General features: G+C 42.0%; 2 protein-coding genes across 4 annotated transcripts in view; one reads left to right on the plus strand and one right to left on the minus strand.

Moving 5' to 3' along the window:
• The window catches only part of zgc:110366 (uncharacterized protein LOC550476 homolog), a 162,489-nt gene extending 155,120 nt beyond the window's left edge, over positions 1-7,369 (minus strand). For all 3 annotated transcript variants that reach the window (XR_010975537.1, XR_010975536.1, XM_068037556.1), the window contains exon 1: positions 6,914-7,369. Coding sequence is in view for 1 of the 3 variants with exons in the window: in XM_068037556.1 (XP_067893657.1) it covers positions 6,914-6,989 (76 nt within the window). In the remaining 2 variants the exon portion in view is untranslated. The remainder of the gene's footprint in view (positions 1-6,913) is intronic.
• The window catches only part of dph5 (diphthamide biosynthesis 5), a 121,673-nt gene continuing 106,578 nt past the window's right edge, over positions 7,107-22,201 (plus strand). Inside the window, exons 1-3 of the mRNA XM_068037557.1 lie at positions 7,107-7,396; positions 9,683-9,807; positions 14,560-14,668. Coding sequence (XP_067893658.1) covers positions 7,262-7,396; positions 9,683-9,807; positions 14,560-14,668 — 369 coding nt within the window. The 5' untranslated portion in view covers positions 7,107-7,261. The remainder of the gene's footprint in view (positions 7,397-9,682; positions 9,808-14,559; positions 14,669-22,201) is intronic.

A 22,201-nucleotide genomic window follows, 5' to 3' on the forward strand; every position in this document is an offset into this window, starting at 1 on the left:
CTGCCAAAGTGGACAATTTCACACTTTCCCACGTTATACTCCATTTGCCAGGTCTTTGCCCACTCACTTAACCTTTCCCTATTCCTTTGTAGCCCCCTTATGTCCTCTTGACAAGTTACTTTTGCTACCTTAGTGTCATCAGAAAATTTAACAACCATACCTTTGGTCCCTTTTTCGAAGTCATTTATATAAATTGTAAAAAGCTGAGGCCCCAGCACAGATCCCTGTGGCACACCACTAGTTACATCTTGCCAATCAGAAAATGACCCATTTATGCTCTCCCTTTCCCGCTAGCTAGCCAATCTTCTATCCATGCCAATATGTTACTCCCTACACCATGAGCTTTTATTTTCTGCAATAACCTTTGATGTAGCACCTTACTCAAATGCCTTCTGGAAATCTAAGTACAATACATCCACCGATTCCCCTTTATTCACAGCACATGTAACTCCCTCAAAGAACTCCAATAAATTGGTTAAACATGATTTCCCTTTCACAAAACCATGTTGACTCTGCCTGATTACCTTCAATTTTTCTAAATGCCCTGCTACACCGTCTTTAATAATACCGTCTAACATTTTCTCTAAGACAGATGTTACACTAACTGGCCTGTAGTTTCCAGCTTTCTGTCTCCCTCCCTTTTAGAATAAAGGAGTTACATTCGCTATTTTCCAATCTAACAGAACCTTCCCCGAATCTAGGGAATTTTGGAAAGTTAAAACTAATGCATCAACTATCTCACTAGCCACTTCTTTTAACACCCTAGGATGAAGTCCATTAGGACCCAGGGACTTGTCAGCCCGCCGCTCCAACAATTTGTTCAGTACCACTTCCCTGGTGACTGCAATTGTTTTGAGTTCCTCCCTTCCATTTCCTGAGTTACAGCTAATACTGTGAGATGTTACTTATATCCTCAATAGTGAAGACCGATGCAAAATATCTGCTCAATTCACCTGCCATCTCAGTATCCATTATTAATTCCCCAGACTCACTTTCTATAGGACCAATGCTCACCTTGTTAACTCTTTTCTTTTTTAAATATTTATAGAAATTCTTACTATCTGTCTTTATAATTTCTAGCTAGCTTTCTCTTGTACTCTAATATTTTACCTTCCTTGTCAATCTTTTGGTCATTGTTTGCTGTTTTTTATATTCTGTCCAATCTTATGACCTGCCTCCCATCTTTGTGCAATTATAGGCTTTTTCTTTAAGTTTGATACTATCTTTAACTGTTTTAGTTAACCACGGATGGCGGGTCCCACCCTTGGAATTTTGCTTTCTCGTTGAAATGCATCTATTCTGTGTATTCTGAAATATCGCCTTAAATGTCTGCCATTGCATCTCTATTGACCTATCCCTTAACCTGATTTGCCAGTTCACTTTAGCTAGCTCTGCTTTCATGCCCTCATAATTGCCCTTATTTAAGTTCAAAATACTAGTCTTGGACCTTGGAGCCTTGGCATCAAGAAGCCCTAGCAAAACTGGAGTCAATGGAAATCAGGGGGAAAACTCTCTGCTGGTTGGAATCAAACCTAGCACAAAGGAAGATGGTTGTGGTTGTTGGAGGTCAATCATCTCAGTCCAGGACATCACTGCAAAGGTTCCTCAGGGTCGTGTCCTAGGCCCAACCATCTTCAGCAGTTTCATCAATGACCTTCTCTCCATCATAAGGTCAGAAATGGGGATGTTCGCTGATGATTGCACAAAATTCAGCACCATACGCAACTCCTCAGATACTGAAGCAGCCTATGTCCAGATGTAGCAAGACCTGGACACATCCAGGCTTGGGCTGATAAGTGACAAGTAACATTCACGCCACACAAGTGGTGGGCAATAACCATCTCCAACAAGAATTTAACCATCTCCCCTTGATGTTCAATGGCATTACCATCGCTGAATCCCCCACTATCAACATCCTGGGATTACCACTGACCAGAAACAGAACTGGACCAGCCACATAAAATACTGTGGCTACAAGAGCAGGCTAGAGGCTGGGAATTCTGTGGAGACAAACTCACCTCCTGTCTTCCTAATGCCTATCCACCATCTACAAGGCACAAGTCAGGAGTGTGATGTATGGGTGCAGCTGCAACAACACTCAAGAAGCTCCATCCAGGACAAAGCAGCCCGCTTGATCGGCACCCCGTCTGCCACCTTCAACATTCACTCCCTTCACCACCGAGACACAGTGGCAGCAGTGTATACCATCTACAAGATGCACTGCAGCAACACACCAAGGCTCCTTACACAGTATCTTCCAAACCCGCAACCTCTACCACCTAGAAGGTCAAGGGCAGCAGATGCATGGGCGCACCACCACCTGTGATTTCCCTCCAAGCCACACACTATCCTGACTTGGAACTATATCGTCATTCTTTCGCTGTTGCTAGGTCAAAATCCTGGAACTCCCTTCCTAACAGCACTGTTGGTGTACCTACACCCCAAGGACTGCAGCAGTTCAAGATGTCAGCTCATGACCACCTTTTCAAGGGCATTTAAGGTTGTGCAATAAATGCTAGCCTTGCCAGTGGCGTCCGCATTCCATGAACGAATAAAAGAAAAACTCCATGACCATTCTCATCCTCAAAGGTGACAAAGACCAACATGTCAATGCAAAAGACAAGGCTGAAGTGTTAACAACATCTTCAGACAGAAGTGCCAAGTGGATGATCCATCTTAGCCTCCTCATGAGGTGCCCAGCACCACAAATGCCAGTCTTCAGCCAATTCAATTCATTCCACATTCTAACAAGAAACAGCTGAAGGCACAGGATGCAGCAAAGGCGATGGGCCTTGACAACACCCAAGTTGTAGTGTTCAAGACTTGTAATCCAAGTTAAGCTGTTCCAGTACTGTTACAACAGTGACATCTACCCAACAAAGTGGAAAATTGCCCAGTTACATCCTGTCCAGAAAAAGCAGGACAAATCCAAATCGGCCAATTGCCGACCCATCGGTTGGCATCCTTCCATCTACGAAAGATGATGGACACGCAGCAAACAATCCATTTATGTGGGGTGTCTTTTTTTGGTGCACCTTTGTTGATGGCTGTGAAGGCCAATCCTTGACAGGCAGGTTCTACCACAAGTGCTGCATGTGAAGCTGTCAAGTGACGCTTTAAGTTGTTGTTTTTGACATTGGCGGTTGTTGCCAAGCAGCCGTAGCAACTGGTTATCATGGCAGTAGAGGCCTGCTACCCGACCCGAACCTGACAACGTGTGTTGTGTTCGGGTTGGGTGGGGTCAGACTTCCGGGTCCAGAATTGGGGCTCGCGTTGGGTTTCCTTTGCACACCTCTGGAGTCCAGGTTGGGTGGGACACACATGGTAAGTGGTCTGCTGGTAAGTATTGAAACAAAACAAAAAAAAAAAAAACTTACCTGAGCTGGAAGTCTGGGACGAAACTGAGTCTGCGCAGTGCGCGACGATGGCACTATGACGTCATGCGCATGTGCTGCAGCTCGGTGGAGCTTCCCAGTGGGAACGTAAATAAATTGATGGTCAGGTTGGGTCGAGTAGTGGCAGGTTTGGGTCGGGTCAAAATCGGAGGGACTCATGCCGGGTCGAGTAGTGGCGGGTTCGGGGCAAAATCGGAGGGACTCAGGCCGGGTCGGGCTCAGGTCCGCTGTGGTTCGGTCGAGTTCGGGTCGGGTTCTTTTTCCCAACCTAAAGCAGGCCTCTACATGGTGGTGCACACCAGTCCACAGGATGTGTTACTATTTCCCTCTTTCGCCAGCTAGTGACTCCCAAGTGCAACAATCGAGATTTAGGGCCTTTATATCACGCTGGCAAGCATCCTTGTAGCGGAGGTTTGGGCGCCCCACTCGTTATCTGGCCCCGGCTACCTTACCATACAGAAGGTCCTTGGGTACGTGACCATCTACCATCCTGCGATCGTGTCCCATCCACCAAAGCCGCCTCTGTTTAATTAGTGCCGACACGCTTGGGGCTCTGCCTTTCAGAGGAATTCCGCATCTGTGATTTTGTCCTGTCAGGAGATACCCATAATGCACCACAGACAGCAAAGATGGAAATTACTGAGCTTCTTTTCCTGATAGCTATAAGTCGCCCATGTTTCACAGCCATACAGCAAGGTGCTGAGAACACAGGCCCTATAAACCATCCGGTTGGTCCTAAGGGTCAGCTTGGTGTTATTCCATGTGCGTTTTGCAAGTCGATCAAAGGTGGTAGCTGCTTTTCCTATTCATGTATCATGGGACAGATTGTCACCATGGACCCAAGGTAGCAGAATTTGCTAACCACTTTCAGTGGGTTGTTATTTAGTGTGATCGGGGCGAGATGCAACACCTTGTCCCATGACCATGGTTTTCTTGATGCTTAACGTCAAGGAGTACAAGTTACAGGCACGGGAGAAACAGTCCATGAGTCTTTGTAGTTGAGATCCTGTGTTACCGACCAGCGCAGTATCATCAGCGTAGAGGAGTTCCTGATCAGGCTGCGAAGTGTTTCGGTTGTCGCTTTCAGCCTTGATAGGTTGTAGAGCTTGCTGTCTGACCTAGTGTGCAAGTAGACTCCTTCCATATCTGCAGGGAAGGTGAAGGTCAGGAGCATGGAGAAGAAGATGCCAAACAGAGTGGGAGCTCAGACACAACCCTGTTTCATTCTATTCTTCATTTCAAAACGATTGGAAGCGGAGCCATCAAACTGTACAGTGCAGTGCATGTCATCATGGAAGGAGCAGATGAGACTGAGGGGCTTCGGTGGACAGCCAATTTTTTTCCACAATCTTGTTGAGTGTTGCTCTGCTTTCGGTGTCAAATGTCTTAGCGAGATCTACAAAAGTACGGTAAAGCAGTATACTCTGTTCCTTACACTTTTCTTGTAGTTGGCGTATGAAGATCATATCCACAGTAGATCTGCCAGCACGGAAATTGCATAAGTATGACCTTAGCAAAGGCTTTCTCTGTGACGCTAAGGAGTGAAATGCCGCTGTAGTTGTTGCAGTGTCCTCCGTCACCTTTGTTTTTGTACAGTGAGATTTTTTTGGCATCACGCATCTCCTGTGGAACAGAGCCTACTTTCCAGCAGAGAAGGAGCAGGTCATAAATGAATGGCAATGGGGGACTTCAATGTCCATCAGCAAGAGTGGCTTGGTAGCACCAAACATGAACAAAAGAGCTGAATTCAAGAGGTGACATCAAGGCAGCCAAGTGTAGCATTGAGGAGCCCTAGTAAAATTGAAGTTAATGGGGATCAGGGGAAAAATTCTCCACTGCTGGGTGTCACACCGAGCTCAAAGGAAGATGGTTGTGGTTGAAGGAGGCCAATCATCTCAGTTCCAGGACATCACTACAGGAGTTCCCCAAGGCAGTGTCCTAGGCCCAACCATTTTCAGCTGCTTCATCAATGACCTTCCCACCATCATAAGGTCACATGTGGGGATGCTCGCTGATGATTGCCGTGTTCAGTTCTATTCGTCACTCTTCAGATAATGAAGCAGTTGGTGTTAAGTGGCAAGTAGTATTTGCACTGCACAAGTGCCAGGCAATGACCATCTCCAACAAAAGAAAATATAACACTTCCCTTTGACATTCAATGACATTACTATCGCTGAATTCCCCACCATTAACATTCTGGGGGATTACCATTGACCAGAAACTTAACTGGACCAGCCACATAATTACTGTAGCTACAATAGCAGGTCAGAGACTGGAAATTCTGCAGCGACTAATTCTCCTGACTCCCCAAAGCCTGTCAATCATCTACAAGCCTGGAGTGTGATGGAATACTCCCCACTTGCCTGAATGAGTCCAGCCGCAACACTCAAGAAGCTCAACACCATCCAGGACAAAGCAACCTGCTTAATTGGCACCCCATCCACCACCTGCATATTGTGGCTGCAGTATGTATCAACTATAAAAAGTACTGCAGCAACTCACCAAGGCTCCTTCGACAGCACCTTCTAAACCTGCAACCTCAACCATTGAAAGAAAAAGGGCAGCAGACACATAGGAATGCCATCATCTGCAAATTCCCCTCCAAGTCAAACACCGTCCTGACTTGGAAATATATCACTGTCCCTTCCATGTTGCTGGGTTGAAATCCTGCAACTCCCTCCCCAACAGCACTGTTGGTATACATAGGATTACATAGGATATATGGCACAGAAACAGGACATTCAGCCCAACTAGTCTATGCTCCACTCAAGTCTCTTCCCATCTTTCCTCATCTAAATTTATCAGGTAACCCTCTATTCCCTCATATGCTTGTCTAGCCTCCCCTTAAATACATCGATACTATTCGCTTCAACCACTCCCTGTGGTAGCAAGTTCCACATTCTCACACTCTTAGCCTAATGAAATTCTTCTGAATGCCCTATTGGATTTCTTGGTGACTATCTCATATTGATGGCCTCTAGTTATACTCTTCCCACAAGTTTTAATTAACCCCTCAGCCTTGTTTTTTAAAGAGAAAAGAAATCCAGCCTGTTCATTCTTTGCTGATATGTTATACCCTTGCATTTCTGGTATCATCCTTATAAATTTTCTCTGCATCCTCTCCAGTGCCTCAATACCCTTTCAACAATATGCCGACCAGAATTGTGGTCTAACCAAGGCTCATACTTCACAATTCTATCCCTCTAGTATTGTCGTTCAAAAAGGCAACTCACCACCACCTTCTCAAGGGCAATTAGGGATGGGCAATAATTGCCGTCTTTGCCAGCGACATTCATCCCATGAATAAATAGAAAAGAATATTTATGATCAGGTGCTGTGCAACACGTGGACCAGGGTTTATTTTACAGACTTAGGTACTTCAAATTTGGTCACATTTTAATAGAATGACTTTACCAGGTTTGGACTACGTGGTGCAAGGAACAGATTGGAGTTTGTATCAGGTTACAGTGAGTGAGTAAAGTCTGCACTCAAGGGCACAGACACATCCAATAACTCACCAAGACCTAGCATTGGGATTTTCAACCCATTCGCCAGCTCTGCGCTCGGAATCCCAGGCCCCTCTACTGTATCCATTCCCGGATTTCCACTTGTTAAATAACCATGTCACCCTTTGCCCATCAGGCCCAGGAATATCGTATCCTTAGTTACAAACTCGTAAAATGCCGCAAAGTGCCGGTGAGTGTATTGCAGCTCTGCCGTAATCCGGTGTGTTGCCATGGTGATGTCGAAAGGAGAGCGGGCTGCTGATTGAACGAATTATCACAAATATCTAGTGTTAGCGGTAATGTTGTACGTGGCCCGCGCTACAGATAGTCCCAAATAAAGTCGGCAGTAGATTCCGTGGAATGTTGTATTTGATCGGCCTGGGGCTGGGGGACGCCCGGGACATCACCCTGAAAGGACTGGACATTGTGAGGAAATGTAGCCGGGTCTACCTAGAGGCCTATACCTCGCTCCTCACTGTCGGCAAGGAAGTGCTGGTATGTGTGTCCGATGCAGCCAGCACGTCCTTTTCAGGAGGTCAACGTTGTTTCTAATGCAATGTTTCCAGTAAACAAGTGATAGTGTTCCTTTGTTGTACTGTTGTAAGTGTTCCCCTTGATCCTCAGTATCAAATGATAAACGAATAACATACTCGTGTACCAGTGCACACACCATGAAGCAGCAGTATGATGTGAATTGTACACTGCACTGTCAGCATCTCTCCATTCATCACAGGAATGCACCCGGAATCTGGCAAAAAGCTAATAAGTAAAATATATCAATCGTTGCCAAACATTACCTTAACAAAGCAGATTTCAAAAAATTTCTACCAAGCTGAGAAATATCACATGAAAGTAACAATTTTGTTTTTACTGAATGCTGGCCATCAATACGTCAGAGACAAAAAAATGACAAAAACGAAGTACTTCCCCCAAATCTCTGGTATGTAAGTAATAAATAAAAGGGAATGAGTTCAAGGCACAAATCTGATCTTTAGGTTCTAGTGGATGTATCATGTGATATTATAAATGAGCGAGACATAACTTTGTAATTACTTCCTGATTTTCCTTGTAACTGTACTCGGTTAAATTACAGCTTTGAAATGAAGATATTTTAATACTTTTAATCCAGTTCCATACTGTGCACTGCATACGTTATTTACATTGCAAGAGTGACCACATAGATGATGTGACTATATTTTTAAAACAGATACGCTAAAGATAAATACAGTCTATTCCTTACTTTGAAATTGCCTATAATAAATAAAAACAAAAAATGCTGGAAATACTCAGCAGGTCTGGCAGCACCCGTGGAGAGAGAGAGAGAAGCAGAGTTAATGTTTAAGGTCAATGACCCTTCATCAGAATGGAACAAAATTGCCTAATTTGTTTGGTTAATTAAAACAATTGGAGCAAAGATTGCCTTTTATGCTGTTCTATTTAAATTATTTAATTCAAATCACTAGGCTATTCAAATTTTTTCTATCACAAATGACTTGAGTTAACTGAAGTGGACTGTATAGTGATCATTTTCTTGAAATACCAGTTGCCCTAGGGAGGATAGGCTGGACTTTTATCATAACACACAAAACTCTTCAGCTATGTTTATACCTTTCTTCAGGTGCTAAATAGTGACCAAAGTGTATCAAAGGAATTCTGCACATGTCCTCAATGATGCATTCAGCAATCTGAACAATGTCGTACTGAGCTGTGCAGACCACGAATGTCTCAAGTTCTATTCCTGGTCTGTGCTGTGTTAGCTGTTCTCAGTGGAAAGGGAATGCCAATCAGCCTTAATGTTTTTGCGCTGGGGAATATTCAGCCAGGGTTCCTGCTCCTTATTGCGATTCAGTGATCCCTATTGGAAAGTGAATGTCTGGTGAAGTCTGTACTTGGCATTTCCCTGTCACCCTCCATTTTTGAATATTCTGCCAACTGATATCCTTGATCTGATTTCTTTGAATTGTTCCGAAATTACTATATGATGTTTGACCTTCCAATCGAGGTTGGCATCTCTAGTGTTACTGTGGGTGGACTTCTTAAGGTGGTGTCAGCCTCTGCTCTTGGTTGGCAGGATGCTAGGAATGTTGTAAACTCAGCTCATTCTGAGCAACAGCACATAAATGACCACTTCACATAGTAAGAAATCAGCAACTTAACAGTAATATTTTTAATTTTCCCTATAGCTGTTGGTTAAACCAGTGACTACTGCAGCATAGTTTGCATTCTCTGCTCTGTACTGAGTAAGTTGTAAGAGCACAACAAATTGCTTCTCTGCTCTCTGGGTTAAGGAGAACAAAATTCAACAACATTCCCAGTCCGGATTGCTTTTTAGCTGGAGGTGACTCAAAAACCTTGATTGTATTCACGCTGTTAAAACAGCGAGTACATTCCCAAATGCTGCTATCTTTGACAGGCAAATTAGGTTTTCAAGTAGCATTGTTGCCTGTTACATCCACATCGGGGGAACTATAACCAATGGCTCTTTATTGAAATGCAATGCATGACAGGCCAGAATTTTGACTACTTATTTCATCGCTGGATTATTGGAGCCAAGCTGTATTTTATAATGAACATTTTTTAAAAATGATCTTGCGTAGGTTATCATGAGCAAGTCAGCATGTTCCAACTGGATACATTTTAAGGAATCAGTTCATAAATTTAGACACATTGGTAGCCAAAATGGAGACTAGCAAACACCTTTTTATTTACCAGAGTCATGTACTGAGCTGTCCAAATGGATAAATTATAGCTAATTGGAATGGAATTCTCTTTTATCTGCAGGAGGAATTTTATGGCCGTGAACTCATCATTGCAGAGAGAGAGATGGTCGAACAAGAAGCTGATGACATTTTAAGGGATGCTGCTGATAATGATGTTGCCTTTCTTGTGGTAGGAGATCCCTTTGGGTGAGAATTAGCTCTTGAAGTTTTCTCCTAGATGTCTGCAATTTATCTCAACGTAGGAAGATAAGTTACGCATCCGATCATTAATATAAAAAAGTGATTTGATAGCTACTTTGTTTCCAGTAGATTCCTTAGCTGTGCATTTTGTGCTTTAATTCACTGAAATAAATGGTACTGTATTGCAAGTAGTGATGTAAATTGAAACAGAAAATGGAAATTTAAAGTAGAGATTAGTCCATGTTTCAGAAGTGGTTTGGTCTATTGGTCAAGTGTCTTCCCTTTATAAAATAACTTCAGATAATGATAGCTTTTCAACCTACTTTACCTCACCATGCCAGAATATCATTCTTACTGTCTTCCTATTACTGCATTTAGTTTTTAAAAAAAATGAGTATAGTATCTAACATGGTTCCTGGCACTGTTATAGATATTCTTCAATCTGTGAATAAATACTTTCTGATGTCTGTCCCAAGTCTTCTTTATAACCAGGAACCTATACTCTGTAGTCCTCATTCACACCCTGGCACAGCTGAAAGTATTGTTTTGGGCAGTTTATCTCGCCTACCCTGTTAAGTATTTTATACGTTTCTAAACTGTACCCTTCTGAGATGGCAATTTCCAAGGCAGAAGCATCATCGAATATCAATTCATGCTTCATATAACTCTCGTTAATCTGGTGTTTAAAGATTGACTTTTAACTGGTTTTCTAATGCTATAATGTTCTGGGTGTTGCTAAGTAAATTATAGTCTCTGGAGGTACAAGTTAGGCAAAAATAGTCAATCATTCTGGGTTTATTAGTATGTTAAAGTTGTATTTCAGCATGGAAAGAGAGTTTTCACTAGAACTACACAAAATGTTCAGTTTGTTCCCCATACAGCTCTCGTCTCTGACCCAGGAATTAACCTCATTGCTGTCCCCTACACCTATTCTATCCCAAGGATGCCCCACTGGGAACTATTTATATCTGTAGTTGGTCTTCTAACGGAAACTACTCCTGATTTAATGATCACAGATCTGTCTGGAACGGAGAGTTTTGTATCGTTTAAGTGAAAATTCCCTTTCAATACTGCAATACAACTTTAATAAACTGAGCAGCTGTCTGTTTTTGTGTTATAAAACAAGAAATGCTGGAAATATTCAGCAGGTCTGGCAGCATCTGTGGAGAGAGAAGCAGAGTTAACGTTTCAGGTCAGTGACCCTTCATCAGAACTGACAAATATTAGGAATGTAAAAAGTTTTAAGCAAGTAAAGCGGGGGTGGGGCAAGAGATAACAAAAGAGAAGGCGTTGATAGGACAAGGTCACAGAGAATAACTGGTCAGAAGGTCATGGAACAACGGTATGTTAATGGTGTGTTGAAAGACAAAGCGTTAGTACAGAGAGGGTGTCTGTTGACAGTAAAATGAACAGCCCTGGCCCCAAGCACAAACATGAAAAAAAACAGCGGGTAGGCACAGTAGAAAGAAACTAAAGAAATTAAAATAAAATAAACAAATAAAAAATAACTAAAAATAAAAAGGGGGGGGGCCCGTCATGCTCTGAAATTATTGAAATCAATGTTCAGTCTGGCAGACTGTAGTGTGCCTAATCGGTAAATGAGATGCTATTCCTTGAGCTTGCATTGATGTTCGCTGGAAAACTGTAATAATCCCAGAACAGAGATGTGAGCATGAGAGCTGAGGGGGGTGGTGTTGAAATGGCAAGCAACTGGAAGCTCGGGGTCATGCTTACGGACTGAGCGGAGGTGTTCCGCAAAGTAGTCACCCAATCTGCGTTTGGTCTCCCCAATGTAGAGGAAACCACATTGTGAGCAGCGAATACAGTATACTACATTGAAAGAAGTACAAGCAAATCGCTGCTTCACCTGAAAGGAGTGTTTGGGGCCTTGGATAGTGAGGAGAGAGGGGGTAAATGGGCAGGTATTACACCTCCTGCGCTTCAGGGGAAGGTGCCGTGGGAAGGGAACGAGGTGATGGGGGTAATGGACGAGTGGATGAGGGTGTCACGGAGGGAACAATCTCTCCGAAATGCTGACTGGAAGGTAGGAGAATATGAATTTGGTAGTGGCATCACGCTGGATGTGGCGGAAATGGCGGTGGATGATCCTTTGGATGTGGAGGCTGGTGAGGTGGAAAGTGAGGACAAGGGGAACCCTGTCGCGGTTCTGGAAGGGAAGGGAAGGGGTGAGGGTAGAGATGCGGGAAATGGCCCGGACACGGTTGAGGGCCCTGTCAACCACAGTGGGGGGGGGAATCTTTGGTTGAGCAAAAAGGAAGGCATATCAGAAGCGTTGTCGTGGAAGGTTGCATCATCAGAGCAGATGCACGGAGAGAATGGCGTCCTTACAGGAGGCAGCGTGTGAAGAAGTGTAGTTGAGGTAGCTGTGGGAGTCGATGGACTTATAATATTAGTAGACAGCCTATCCCAGAGATGGAGACAGAGAAGTCGAGGAAGGGAAGTGTCGGAGATGAACTATGTAAAGGTGAGAGAAGGGTGGAAATTAGAAGCAAAGTTGATAAAGTTTACTAGTTCTGGGCGGGAGCAGGAAACGTCACCGATACAGTCATCAATGTACCGGAGAAAGAGTTGGGGGAGGGGCCCTGAGTAGGACTTTTTTTTGGTACGTTGATAAATGTATCGTTGCTGTTTCCTGTTCCTGCCTGGATCTAAACTTTATCAACTTTGCTTCTAATTTCCGCCCTTCTCTCACTTTTATATGGTCCATCTCCGACACGCCCCTTCCCTTCCTCGACTTCTGTGTCTCCATCTCTGGGGATAGGCTGTCTACTAATATTCATTATAAGCCCACTGACTCCCACAGCTACCTTGACTACATTTCCTCACACTCTACCTCCTGTAAAGACTCCATTTCATTCACCCAGTTTCTCTGTCTCCGACGCATCTGCTCTGATGATGCAACCTTCCACGACAGTGCTTCTGATATCTCTTCCCTTTTCCTCAGCCTGCTGGACTGAACATTGCATTCAATAATTTCAGAGCATGACGGGCCCCCTTTTTTATTTTTAGTTATTTTTTCTTTTTTATTTGTTTGTGTTATTTTAATTTGTTTCGTTTGTTTCTATTTGCCTACCCACTTTTTTTTTCATTTTACTGTCAATTGACACCCTCTCTGTACTAACACTTTGTCTTTCATCACACCATTAACATACCGTTTGCCTTTGTTCCATGACCTTCTGGCCAGTTATTCTCTGTGACCTTGTTGCCCCCCGCCCCCCCCCCCCCCCCTACTTTACTTGCTTAAAACCTTTTACATTTCTAATATTTGTCAGTTCTGATGAAGGTTCACTGACCTGAAATGTTAACTCTGCTTCTCTCTCCACAGATGCTGCCAGACCTGCTCAGTATTTCCAGCATTTCTTGTTTTTATTCAGATTTCCAGCATCTGCAGTATTTTGCTTTTATTTTAGTCTGTTTTTGTGTAACTGGTAACTGCTAGGATTATAACATACTTAACAGCACCCAGAACATTATGGCTGCAAGGGAACACTATTTACAAGCCAAGCTTTATACACTAGATTAACAAGTGTTTTTGTATGAAATTTAATCTGCTCACCTCTGTAAACAGATATGGCTTGTGTATGGAGGTCAGTTGTTACTTGAAAACTGTGACTGTAAATCTGAAAAAGGAAATTATGCACTAAGTGATGCAATTGATTATGTAAAAGGAGAATTGCCAAGCCCATGTACTTTATTTTTGGTCAATGAAATGCTGCCAGTACTGATGCTAATGAATGAGACGGCTGCAAGTACACTCACTCATCTGTATGAATGAAGTGCAGTTATCTGTGTGCATCTGTCCAGGATGTGTCTGGTATCGCCCCAGTTACTGAAATGAAAGTACATTGTTTGAAACTGATAGTTTCTCAAATTGTGATTGACAGGTGCACAGTATTGGACGACAGGTTTTAACATTTTTTGAAGAACATAAATGTAAAAGTTTTAGCATTCACCACTACGTCTGACATCAGCATTAGAAGGGGTTTAGTAAAAACGAGTGGCAACCTTTTGTATGAAGGTAGATACCAAGCCCTGCTTGACAAATTAAGATAAATCCAGCACTGAAGCCATCCATGCAAGTATTTTTCATAAGACATCTAATCTTTACTTATTGATTTACCTCATCTTATCTCTAAATCATTTCAGTTTGGTGGTGTCCTGCATAATTGTCCTTGGGCTTTTGCTTAGGATTCTCAGTTTAAAAAAAAAGAAATAATGGCATGAGAAAAGGCCATTTCCTGCCTGCACAATCATGAATTCTATCCCACCCATTTAATCTCCTGCAGAACGTTCTGCACAATACTCAATTTCCTAAGGTAATTCAAGCAAAACTGTAGAATATATGTACTATTCAAACCTAGCCCAGAACACCAAAATTCTACACAATTATAGGTTGGAGTTCACTTGAATTCCTAATCTCAGCTGTGAGGGGAGACTGAGCATGGGTCAAGCAGTTTGCCACAGGGAGGTGGAAGTTCCTGACTAACCACGGGTTTTGAAAGAGCATCAGCAGAGGCCTGGGTACTGATTGAGGAAGACCATCAGAAAGGAAAGGAGGCAATAATGTAATGGCTAAAAACGTTCAAAAGGCACTGACCTATTTATACAGAAACCTGTAGCAAGCACGTTACTGGCATACGATGGATTAAATCAGTGATAGGGTATGCGATCTTTTACAAGTTGAATTGTGTGTCAATTACAGTGTTTAATTCACAAATTCTCAATGTTCTCCTGCAGGGCAACAACACATAGTGATCTAGTTCTGCGAGCAGTAAAGGCAGGAATTCAGTACCATGTTGTACACAATGCTTCCATATTAAATGCAGTCGGATGCTGTGGTCTACAGGTAAAGCATTCTTAACACTGCTTTCACAGTTTAAAAAGTGTAACCATCTGTATTGACATTCCGAATTGCTTGTATCACAGGTCAACTTCCTTGTTAACGTAGAAACAGAAAATTTATGGTATAGAAGAGGCCATTCAGCCCATTGTGTCTGTTGTAGGTACCTATTTTTGTAGATAAATATTGCAAGTTGAAGTGTTAGAGAGATATTTCTAGTTGTTTTACTGAATAACATTGTGTTAAAAGCTGGATTTTGTTTACACAAGTTTTAATCTTGCTTCTTCCCCACCCCATCCCACAAAAATCGAGATGAAATCTATGTTTTTTAAAAAATCAGTAAGCTCTTTGCTGATGATCTAGGTAACCGACAAAACTCTTTGTTGTATTACATCTAAATGTCAGGCTTCCTAGTATCACTTCAAAGCTGGTTACATATTTGTGTCTTATCTAGAAACACTAACCTAAAACCTCAGTAAGTGATCGGAGCTTCCAATCTCATAAGAGACTTCCTTTCATCAAACATTGGGTTAATTTCAGAAGCTGCCATGCTGTTGCCATTGTGTTTGTGTCTTCTTGAACATTGATTTGTCACTTCAATAGTCTATACTTTTTCTTTTGATAAATTAACCTGATTCGTGACTTTTCTCAGAAAGCTTAGTGTTGCATTAATAAAGAATAATTCTTAATAGGATAAATAATTAAGACTGTCAGCTGTCACTGATTCCATGCAGAGAGAAGCATAAGTGGCTTACTGGCAGTATTGGTTGAGCCCAGTACAGCTAGTTCTGGAACATGAACTAGAAAAGGTCTTGGACATGATTTTCAGGGCTTTATACCTGAAAATGGGAATAAATCAGTGGAGAAATTATACCTAAAGGAGGGTAAAAATCAGAGGAAAGTGATCAAACAGTAATACAAGTAGGGGTACGGACAGTATCAGGTGGGAGACTGCTTGGAGCAGGTTCTCTACGTCCAGCATGAGGCTAAACAAGAACAACAGAGCATTCCTATTATCCTTGTTGCATATCTTGGGACAATTTAAAAGCAAGGCAACCCACATTATTGGCAAACAAATGATGACCTCGACTGTGAGTAAAGTGTAAAATTCCACTGGCAAAGATTTCTCCAAATTCTTTGATTTCTACAGACCACTCTGTTGAAAAGTTTCTCAGTTATCTAGGAGAGCACCAGGCTAGATTTCTGTGTATTTAAAAAAAACAACTGGTCGTGTGGATTGTGTTAAAAGATAACCTGCATTGCTACATGAGTGCCTTCTGTACATAAACTCCATCTGATCAGGGTGGATCAGTTTGTGAATCACATTTTTGAAATGAGTTGCCCATCTCGGCATAAATGTTACAATGACAGTGGCGTTGGCCTATTATTCACAGGGTTCTTGTCTATTTCAATATGAGGGAAATAATCAAATATCAGGGTCAAACCAGCTTCAGTAATTTAGTGGAATATACTTAGTAGAAAGTGGGACCACTCTGGGAAGTGGGACCATTCTTGTGGTATGTGGGAAGTCGTGGACGCTTCAAGTGGCTTTGACAAACATATATGCAGGAAGTGTCACCACTTGTAAAAATTTGGAAGTTTCGGAACTCAAGCAGTGGCTGGAGTCACTGTGATGCATCTGTGAGGCTGAGAACTACGTGGATAGCACGTTTAGGGAAAGGGCTACGTCGCAGGTTAGAAGCGTGAGGCAATGAGTGACCACCAGAAAGCTTAAGAGGACCAGGCAGGTAATGCAGGAGTTCTGAGTCTGTCTCGCTCACAAACCGGTTTTCCATTTTGGATGCTGGTGAGGGCGATGTTTCCTCAGAGGTTTGTAGCAAGAGCGAAATTCGGGGCACCACGTGTGGCTCAGCTACACAGGCGGAAGGAAGAAGAGTGGAAGAGAAATAGTAGTAGGAGATTCGATAGTTAGGGAAACAGGCATTTCTGCGGCCGTAGACGTGACTGCAGGATGGTATGTTGCCTCCCTGATGTCAGGGTCAAGGATGTCATAGAGCGCTTGTAGGACATTCTTAAGGGGGAGGGTGAACAGCCAGAGATTGTGGTTCACATAGGTACCAATGACATAGGTAGAAAGAAGGATGAGATCTTGAAAGCAAATTTTAGCGAGCTAGGTAAGACATTAAAAAGCAGGATCTCAGAGGCAGTAATCTCTGGATTACTCCCAGTGCCACGTGCTAGTGAGCATAGAAATAGAAGGTTAGAGCTGATGATTGCGTGGCTGGAGGTGCATGATGGAGGGCTTTAGATTCCTGGGGCATTGGGACTGGTTCTGGGGGAGGTGGGACCTGTACAAGCAAGATGGTTTGCACCTTAATAGAGCCAGGACCAATATCCTTGCCGGGAGGTTTTGCTAGTGCTGTTGGGTAGGGTTTAGACTACCTCGGCAGTGGGATGGGAACCTGAGGGTAGACTCATATGGGGCAAAATCAGAAATGGAAATGGAAGGCAGAAAATTGGTGAGTGAGTCTGGAAGGCAGAGGAAACAAAGGATAAAACATTTAAAAAAAAAAGAATTTGGCAGTGCTTAAGGGGAAATCCTTCAATGCAAGGAGTATAGCGAATAAAGCAGATGAGCTGAGGGCACCAATAGAAACGTGGCAGTATGATATCCTAGCTCTTACAGAAACATGGCTTAAAGAGGGATAGGAATGGCAGCTCAACGTTTCTGGTTACAGGGTTTTCAGACGAGATAGAGAGGGGGATAAAAAGGGAGGGGGTGGCAATTTTTGTCAGAGAAGCAATTACAGCTGTGAGGAGGGATGCTATGTTAGAAACAGCATCAATTGAGGTCATATGGATTGAGTTTAGGAACAAAAAAGGAGTAGTCACACTATTTGGAGTGTACGATAGACCCACGAATAGTCAGTGGAAGGTTAGAAGAGAATTATGTAGGCAAATCTCTGAGAAGTGCAAGAACAATAGGGCAATAATAGTAGGGGATTTTAACTACCCCAGTATTACCTGGGATAGTTTTAGAGTCATCGAGTTATACAGCACAGAAACAGGCCCTTCGCCTTAACCTGCAGGGCTATTGACCAAATGCTGGAAAGTGGGATTAGGCTGGGTGGCTCTTTTTTTTTTCAGCCAACACAGACACAATGGGCCAAGTGGCCTCTTTCTGTGCTGTAAACTTTCTATCATTCTATTCTAAGGAAGTCAGTTATGTAGCCACTGGAGCCAGGAGACTAGCCGTATTGTATGGACCTAATAGCCATGAAGGTGATGGACGAATCCATCAAAGTGGAGCCATTCTCATTCCAAACAAGAAAGAGGTGATAGCAGTAGGTTGAAGTTCAACCTGCAATCTAAAGAGCTCAGAGAAGAAATAATGAAACTGTGAGTTAATGCCAATAGGGGAGTTGAGTTTCAAATCATCCTGTGAGTTCATCCCTTGGACCTCGATTACTCTACTGCTTATGCGAGGTGGGGGGTGGAATTGACCTGATGTATCTGTATGCTCAAAAAGCTGGTGCTCGTCAGCAAAGTTGTAAGTTCACTTTGGAGTTCAAGAGATCAATACCACAATGCACCTAACCTCTGTTGCTGTTTTTCTACATTCAAAGCCTTACTCCCTCCATCTTCCCTAGCCTGCCTCCGCCCCGACCCTGCTACCATCTCTACCCCCTCCCCCCCCACCCCCAAATATTATTTCAGCTTGTTTCCCAAAAGTAGCAGCTAAATAAAAAAATAAAGTTCGACATTGAGGAGCGGCCGTAGCTTCAAACAGAGACATTTTATTAGTGTTAGTGAGTTCCACTTCATTATTAATTATTGCTCAAGATCTCAGTGAATGTAAATTTTTAATTCTGTAAATTGTGCATTTTTGTGTTTAGAATTACAGCTTTTTAATAGGATTTTGAATGGTGACAACACAAAAAAAAGAGCATTTTCCTTTTTTAAATAAAGTTTTAATGCTTTACCAGTATTATAGCGAATTAGTACAATGCATACATTGAAAAAGGTTAGATATGATAAAGTTAATGGTGTCTCTAAATACATATTCAGTCTTGTATTTCAGCAAAGTTGAATATTGTGGCTGATATATAAGGAGTTCTGAACAGATGAGGTTTTTCAGATATGTAGTCGTCATGGCTTGTTTTTGTTGGATATTTGGGTGTATAATTTATTGTACGTGCTTTTTCCTTTTGATGTACAAAGTTAATTTCAGTTTTAAATCTGGACTAGCCTGTTGACCTTGAGATTAAGTGTCTCTGTCCCTAAAGAACATACTGGTTTTCTTTACCATGTCAGTATCCAAACCTACGCAAAATCTTTTATAATTTTCCACAAGTTTCCCTTCGATGGTTTCAGGTTTCCCCCAGATACTGGCTTTTTGGATTTTTTTGTACTGATATATAATTTTTCATCAGAATGTCAAGGCAATTGTGTATTATGCCCCAAGAAATTTTTTATTTGACTAGTTTAATTTGTGAAGTGTTTCCAGAATATACAGAAAGAAACCCAGAGGCAGGGACCTATGCACTAGAAGTAGCAAAATCATAAACAAGTTTTTGATTTCACGAGAACATAGAGGAAGTCCCTTTGCAGTATTTTGTTATTTAATTTTGTCTAATTGGTGTAGACATATTTTGCACTGGGTAATTTGGGTTTGAGGGAACTCTGGGAAGTTAGTGGTATTACATGCTGCAGTCTCTTTCTCCCACTCATTAGAAATTTATTTTAAAAGTGCTGCGACTAATGCGCTTTGTATTTTAAATGGTGCTTGTTAATAATTCTATTAATTATGTCATGAGGTTAGAGATAATGGGAAAATTTTTCTCTGTTTTACTTAGTGACAAAATCTCTTAAACTGTTAAACAGCTTTTGTTACCCTTTACTCAGTGGCTTTTTTGCTGAGATTAACAAATGGAGGAAAAAACAGTCCATTTTAAGAGTGCATTTATTTTATCTTGAATAAAAATGTCAAGGATTGTAGATACCTCTAATGCTCTGTCTTGGATAGGTCAAAAGATAAAGCTTTTGGTTTGGCAGCACTGTTTCTCTGTCAGTGTCTGGAGTCAGTCCTTTCACGATGAAGGGAAATCTAGATGAGTTGTAAATGACATAATTCAAGCTACTTTTTCAATTACTCAATTTGTTAATTTTGTTTCAGTTCTTTCCAACAAGTCTAGGACATGTAATATATTTCTAAGTGGAATTACTTCTCCTTCTGATTGTAATGTTTGTAAATGTTTCACAACTCCAGATTTAGCAAAGTATTGATATACGTAGATCAAAAGCTAGGAAAAAGGAATAGAGATGTCACTCAGGGAAACTTACAAAGCTGTCAAACTAGTCTCCGACTGTAGTTTAAAGGTCTGAAAGGGTTAGATTAGATTAGAGATACAGCACTGAAACAGGCCCTTCGGCCCACCGAGTCTGTGCCGAACATCAACCACCCATTTATACTAATCCTACACTAACCCCATATTCCTACCAAACATCCCCACCTGTCCCTATATTTCCCTACCACCTACCTACACTAGTGACAATTTATAATGGCCAATTTACCTATCAACCTGCAAGTCTTTTGGCTTGTGGGAGGAAACCGGAGCACCCGGAGGAAACCCACGCAAACACAGGGAGAACTGGCAAACTCCACACAGGCAGTACCCGGAATCGAACCCGGGTCCCTGGAGCTGTGAGGCTGCGGTGCTAACCACTGCGCCACTGTGCCGCTTGAGAGAGTGTAAAGAATACCGACCATGTTGATTTATAATTTAGCTTTACCTGAGTTTCAGGATTCAGATTAGGAACTTGCGACTTCTAAGGTAACAGAAAAAACATCATCAGTGATTATAGGAATCTGGTACTTCACCAGGGTCTTATTGCTCCACAAATGAATCCTAAAAGAAAGGCAAACATTACCAAGCAGCTACACTAAATAGTTAAATTATATAGCTTTATACTGAAGTTTGGAATCTTCCACGATACTTTCAATAATCCACAAAAAAGAAACCATCTTTAAACTGTGGATCAAACATTTCTGATAACAGTGATGTTAAAATATATCATTAAGAACTGCTTCCTGAAAGGAAACACTGCCAGGATAAATGTTACCTTATTCAAATGTTGCCTATCTCAATCCATCCAATTAGTCGGACGAAGGGTTCATAGTAATTCTGATTCAATTTACCAAATGTCCTTACTGGATTTTTAAAACTTTTTCTTCTTTTTCCATCAGTTTTCTGTCCTTCTTGACTCCTTTTTATTTCAAAGTGCCTTCAAATACCTCATCTAAGTGGCTATTCAGTGTGTGTGAGCCTAAACAGTGAATTTTGTCAAGCTATTTGACTGCAGTTCCCATCACTGCTGAGCCCAGTCCTGTCCTTGCCCAGCAACACTACCTGACAGTGACTAGGACCAGGAATTTTAGTTGATTATCCTCTCCCTTACCCAGTGATGTTGAGGTTAAGTATAGCATCCCTACCATGTTCAGATTCCGATCAGCTAATTCAGGACATACCAAGGATCAAACTGGAATGCTTCTGGTCTTTATGGTGCACCTATTCCCAGACCTAACCAGCTGCTGTATTTTTTGATCTCTTATGATCTAACTCTTCTATTTTTGGGAAGGCATAATTATACTTTAAATGCTGTGTTGCCTCAGTTGGTGAACAGGATACCTACTTTCCTCTATCTTTGAAACATTTATGTTTGTGATCAGCCATTATGTACTCTGATGCACAGAACCTCCTGTGAATTTTCCTCTGAGCCATTAAATGCATTTTGCCTTTGCAGGAGTAATGGCCTCTACTTTGTTCATTTTTGTGTTTTTTTTGTTTGCCTCTGTAAAAACTCTGGTTTGTCCTTTTTAAATTCTGCTTTGACACACCACAATGAACCTCTCCTCCACTTAGAAACTTCTTCAAACATCTCTTCGACCAAGCTTTTAGTCGCCCCTTTTCAATTTCCCCCTGCTGTGCCTAGGAACGATTTTTACGGTTAAAGTTAGTATGTAAATATAAATTGTTGTTCCACAGGGATGACTGAGTCTCTTCTGCAGTGATCATGGTGTCTAATTATTCTGAGAAATCTAGAAGCTCTGTTCAGTTGCCAGCAACAGGGTTGCAACATTGTATTGATGGTTGTGCTAACCAGAGCATGATTGGATACGGAGATACATCCTTTCTCACTTGTCGGCCACAATAAAAGAAAAAAGTAACAGCCCTAAATGAGAATGTAAGTGCATAGGGGAGGAGGTCGTGATAGAATCTTTTGTATTTGTACAGAGTGAAATTGAAGCAGCGCTGGGGTTTTTTTATGGGTTCACTATTTAATGGTTGGGGTTTTCTGTTTCTGTGTTCGCCAGCTCCCTGATGGTTTTTCTGCTCTCTCAAACCTGTTGCCCATTGCTTTTACAGGACAGGAAAGTTGCAGGCTGGCGAGCACTTAAGTGGAAAACCTGAGCCTACATATCTAGTCACTGTAGAGCTAGAATTAAATGATGAAGTAGAATGCTGACTGTGTTTAAACAATAGGGTATAAATCTAGAGCATAGCAGGCTGAAACGAT

This window comes from Heterodontus francisci, chromosome 8, assembly GCF_036365525.1.
Source record: "Heterodontus francisci isolate sHetFra1 chromosome 8, sHetFra1.hap1, whole genome shotgun sequence".
Classification (NCBI taxonomy): Eukaryota; Metazoa; Chordata; class Chondrichthyes; order Heterodontiformes; family Heterodontidae; genus Heterodontus; species Heterodontus francisci.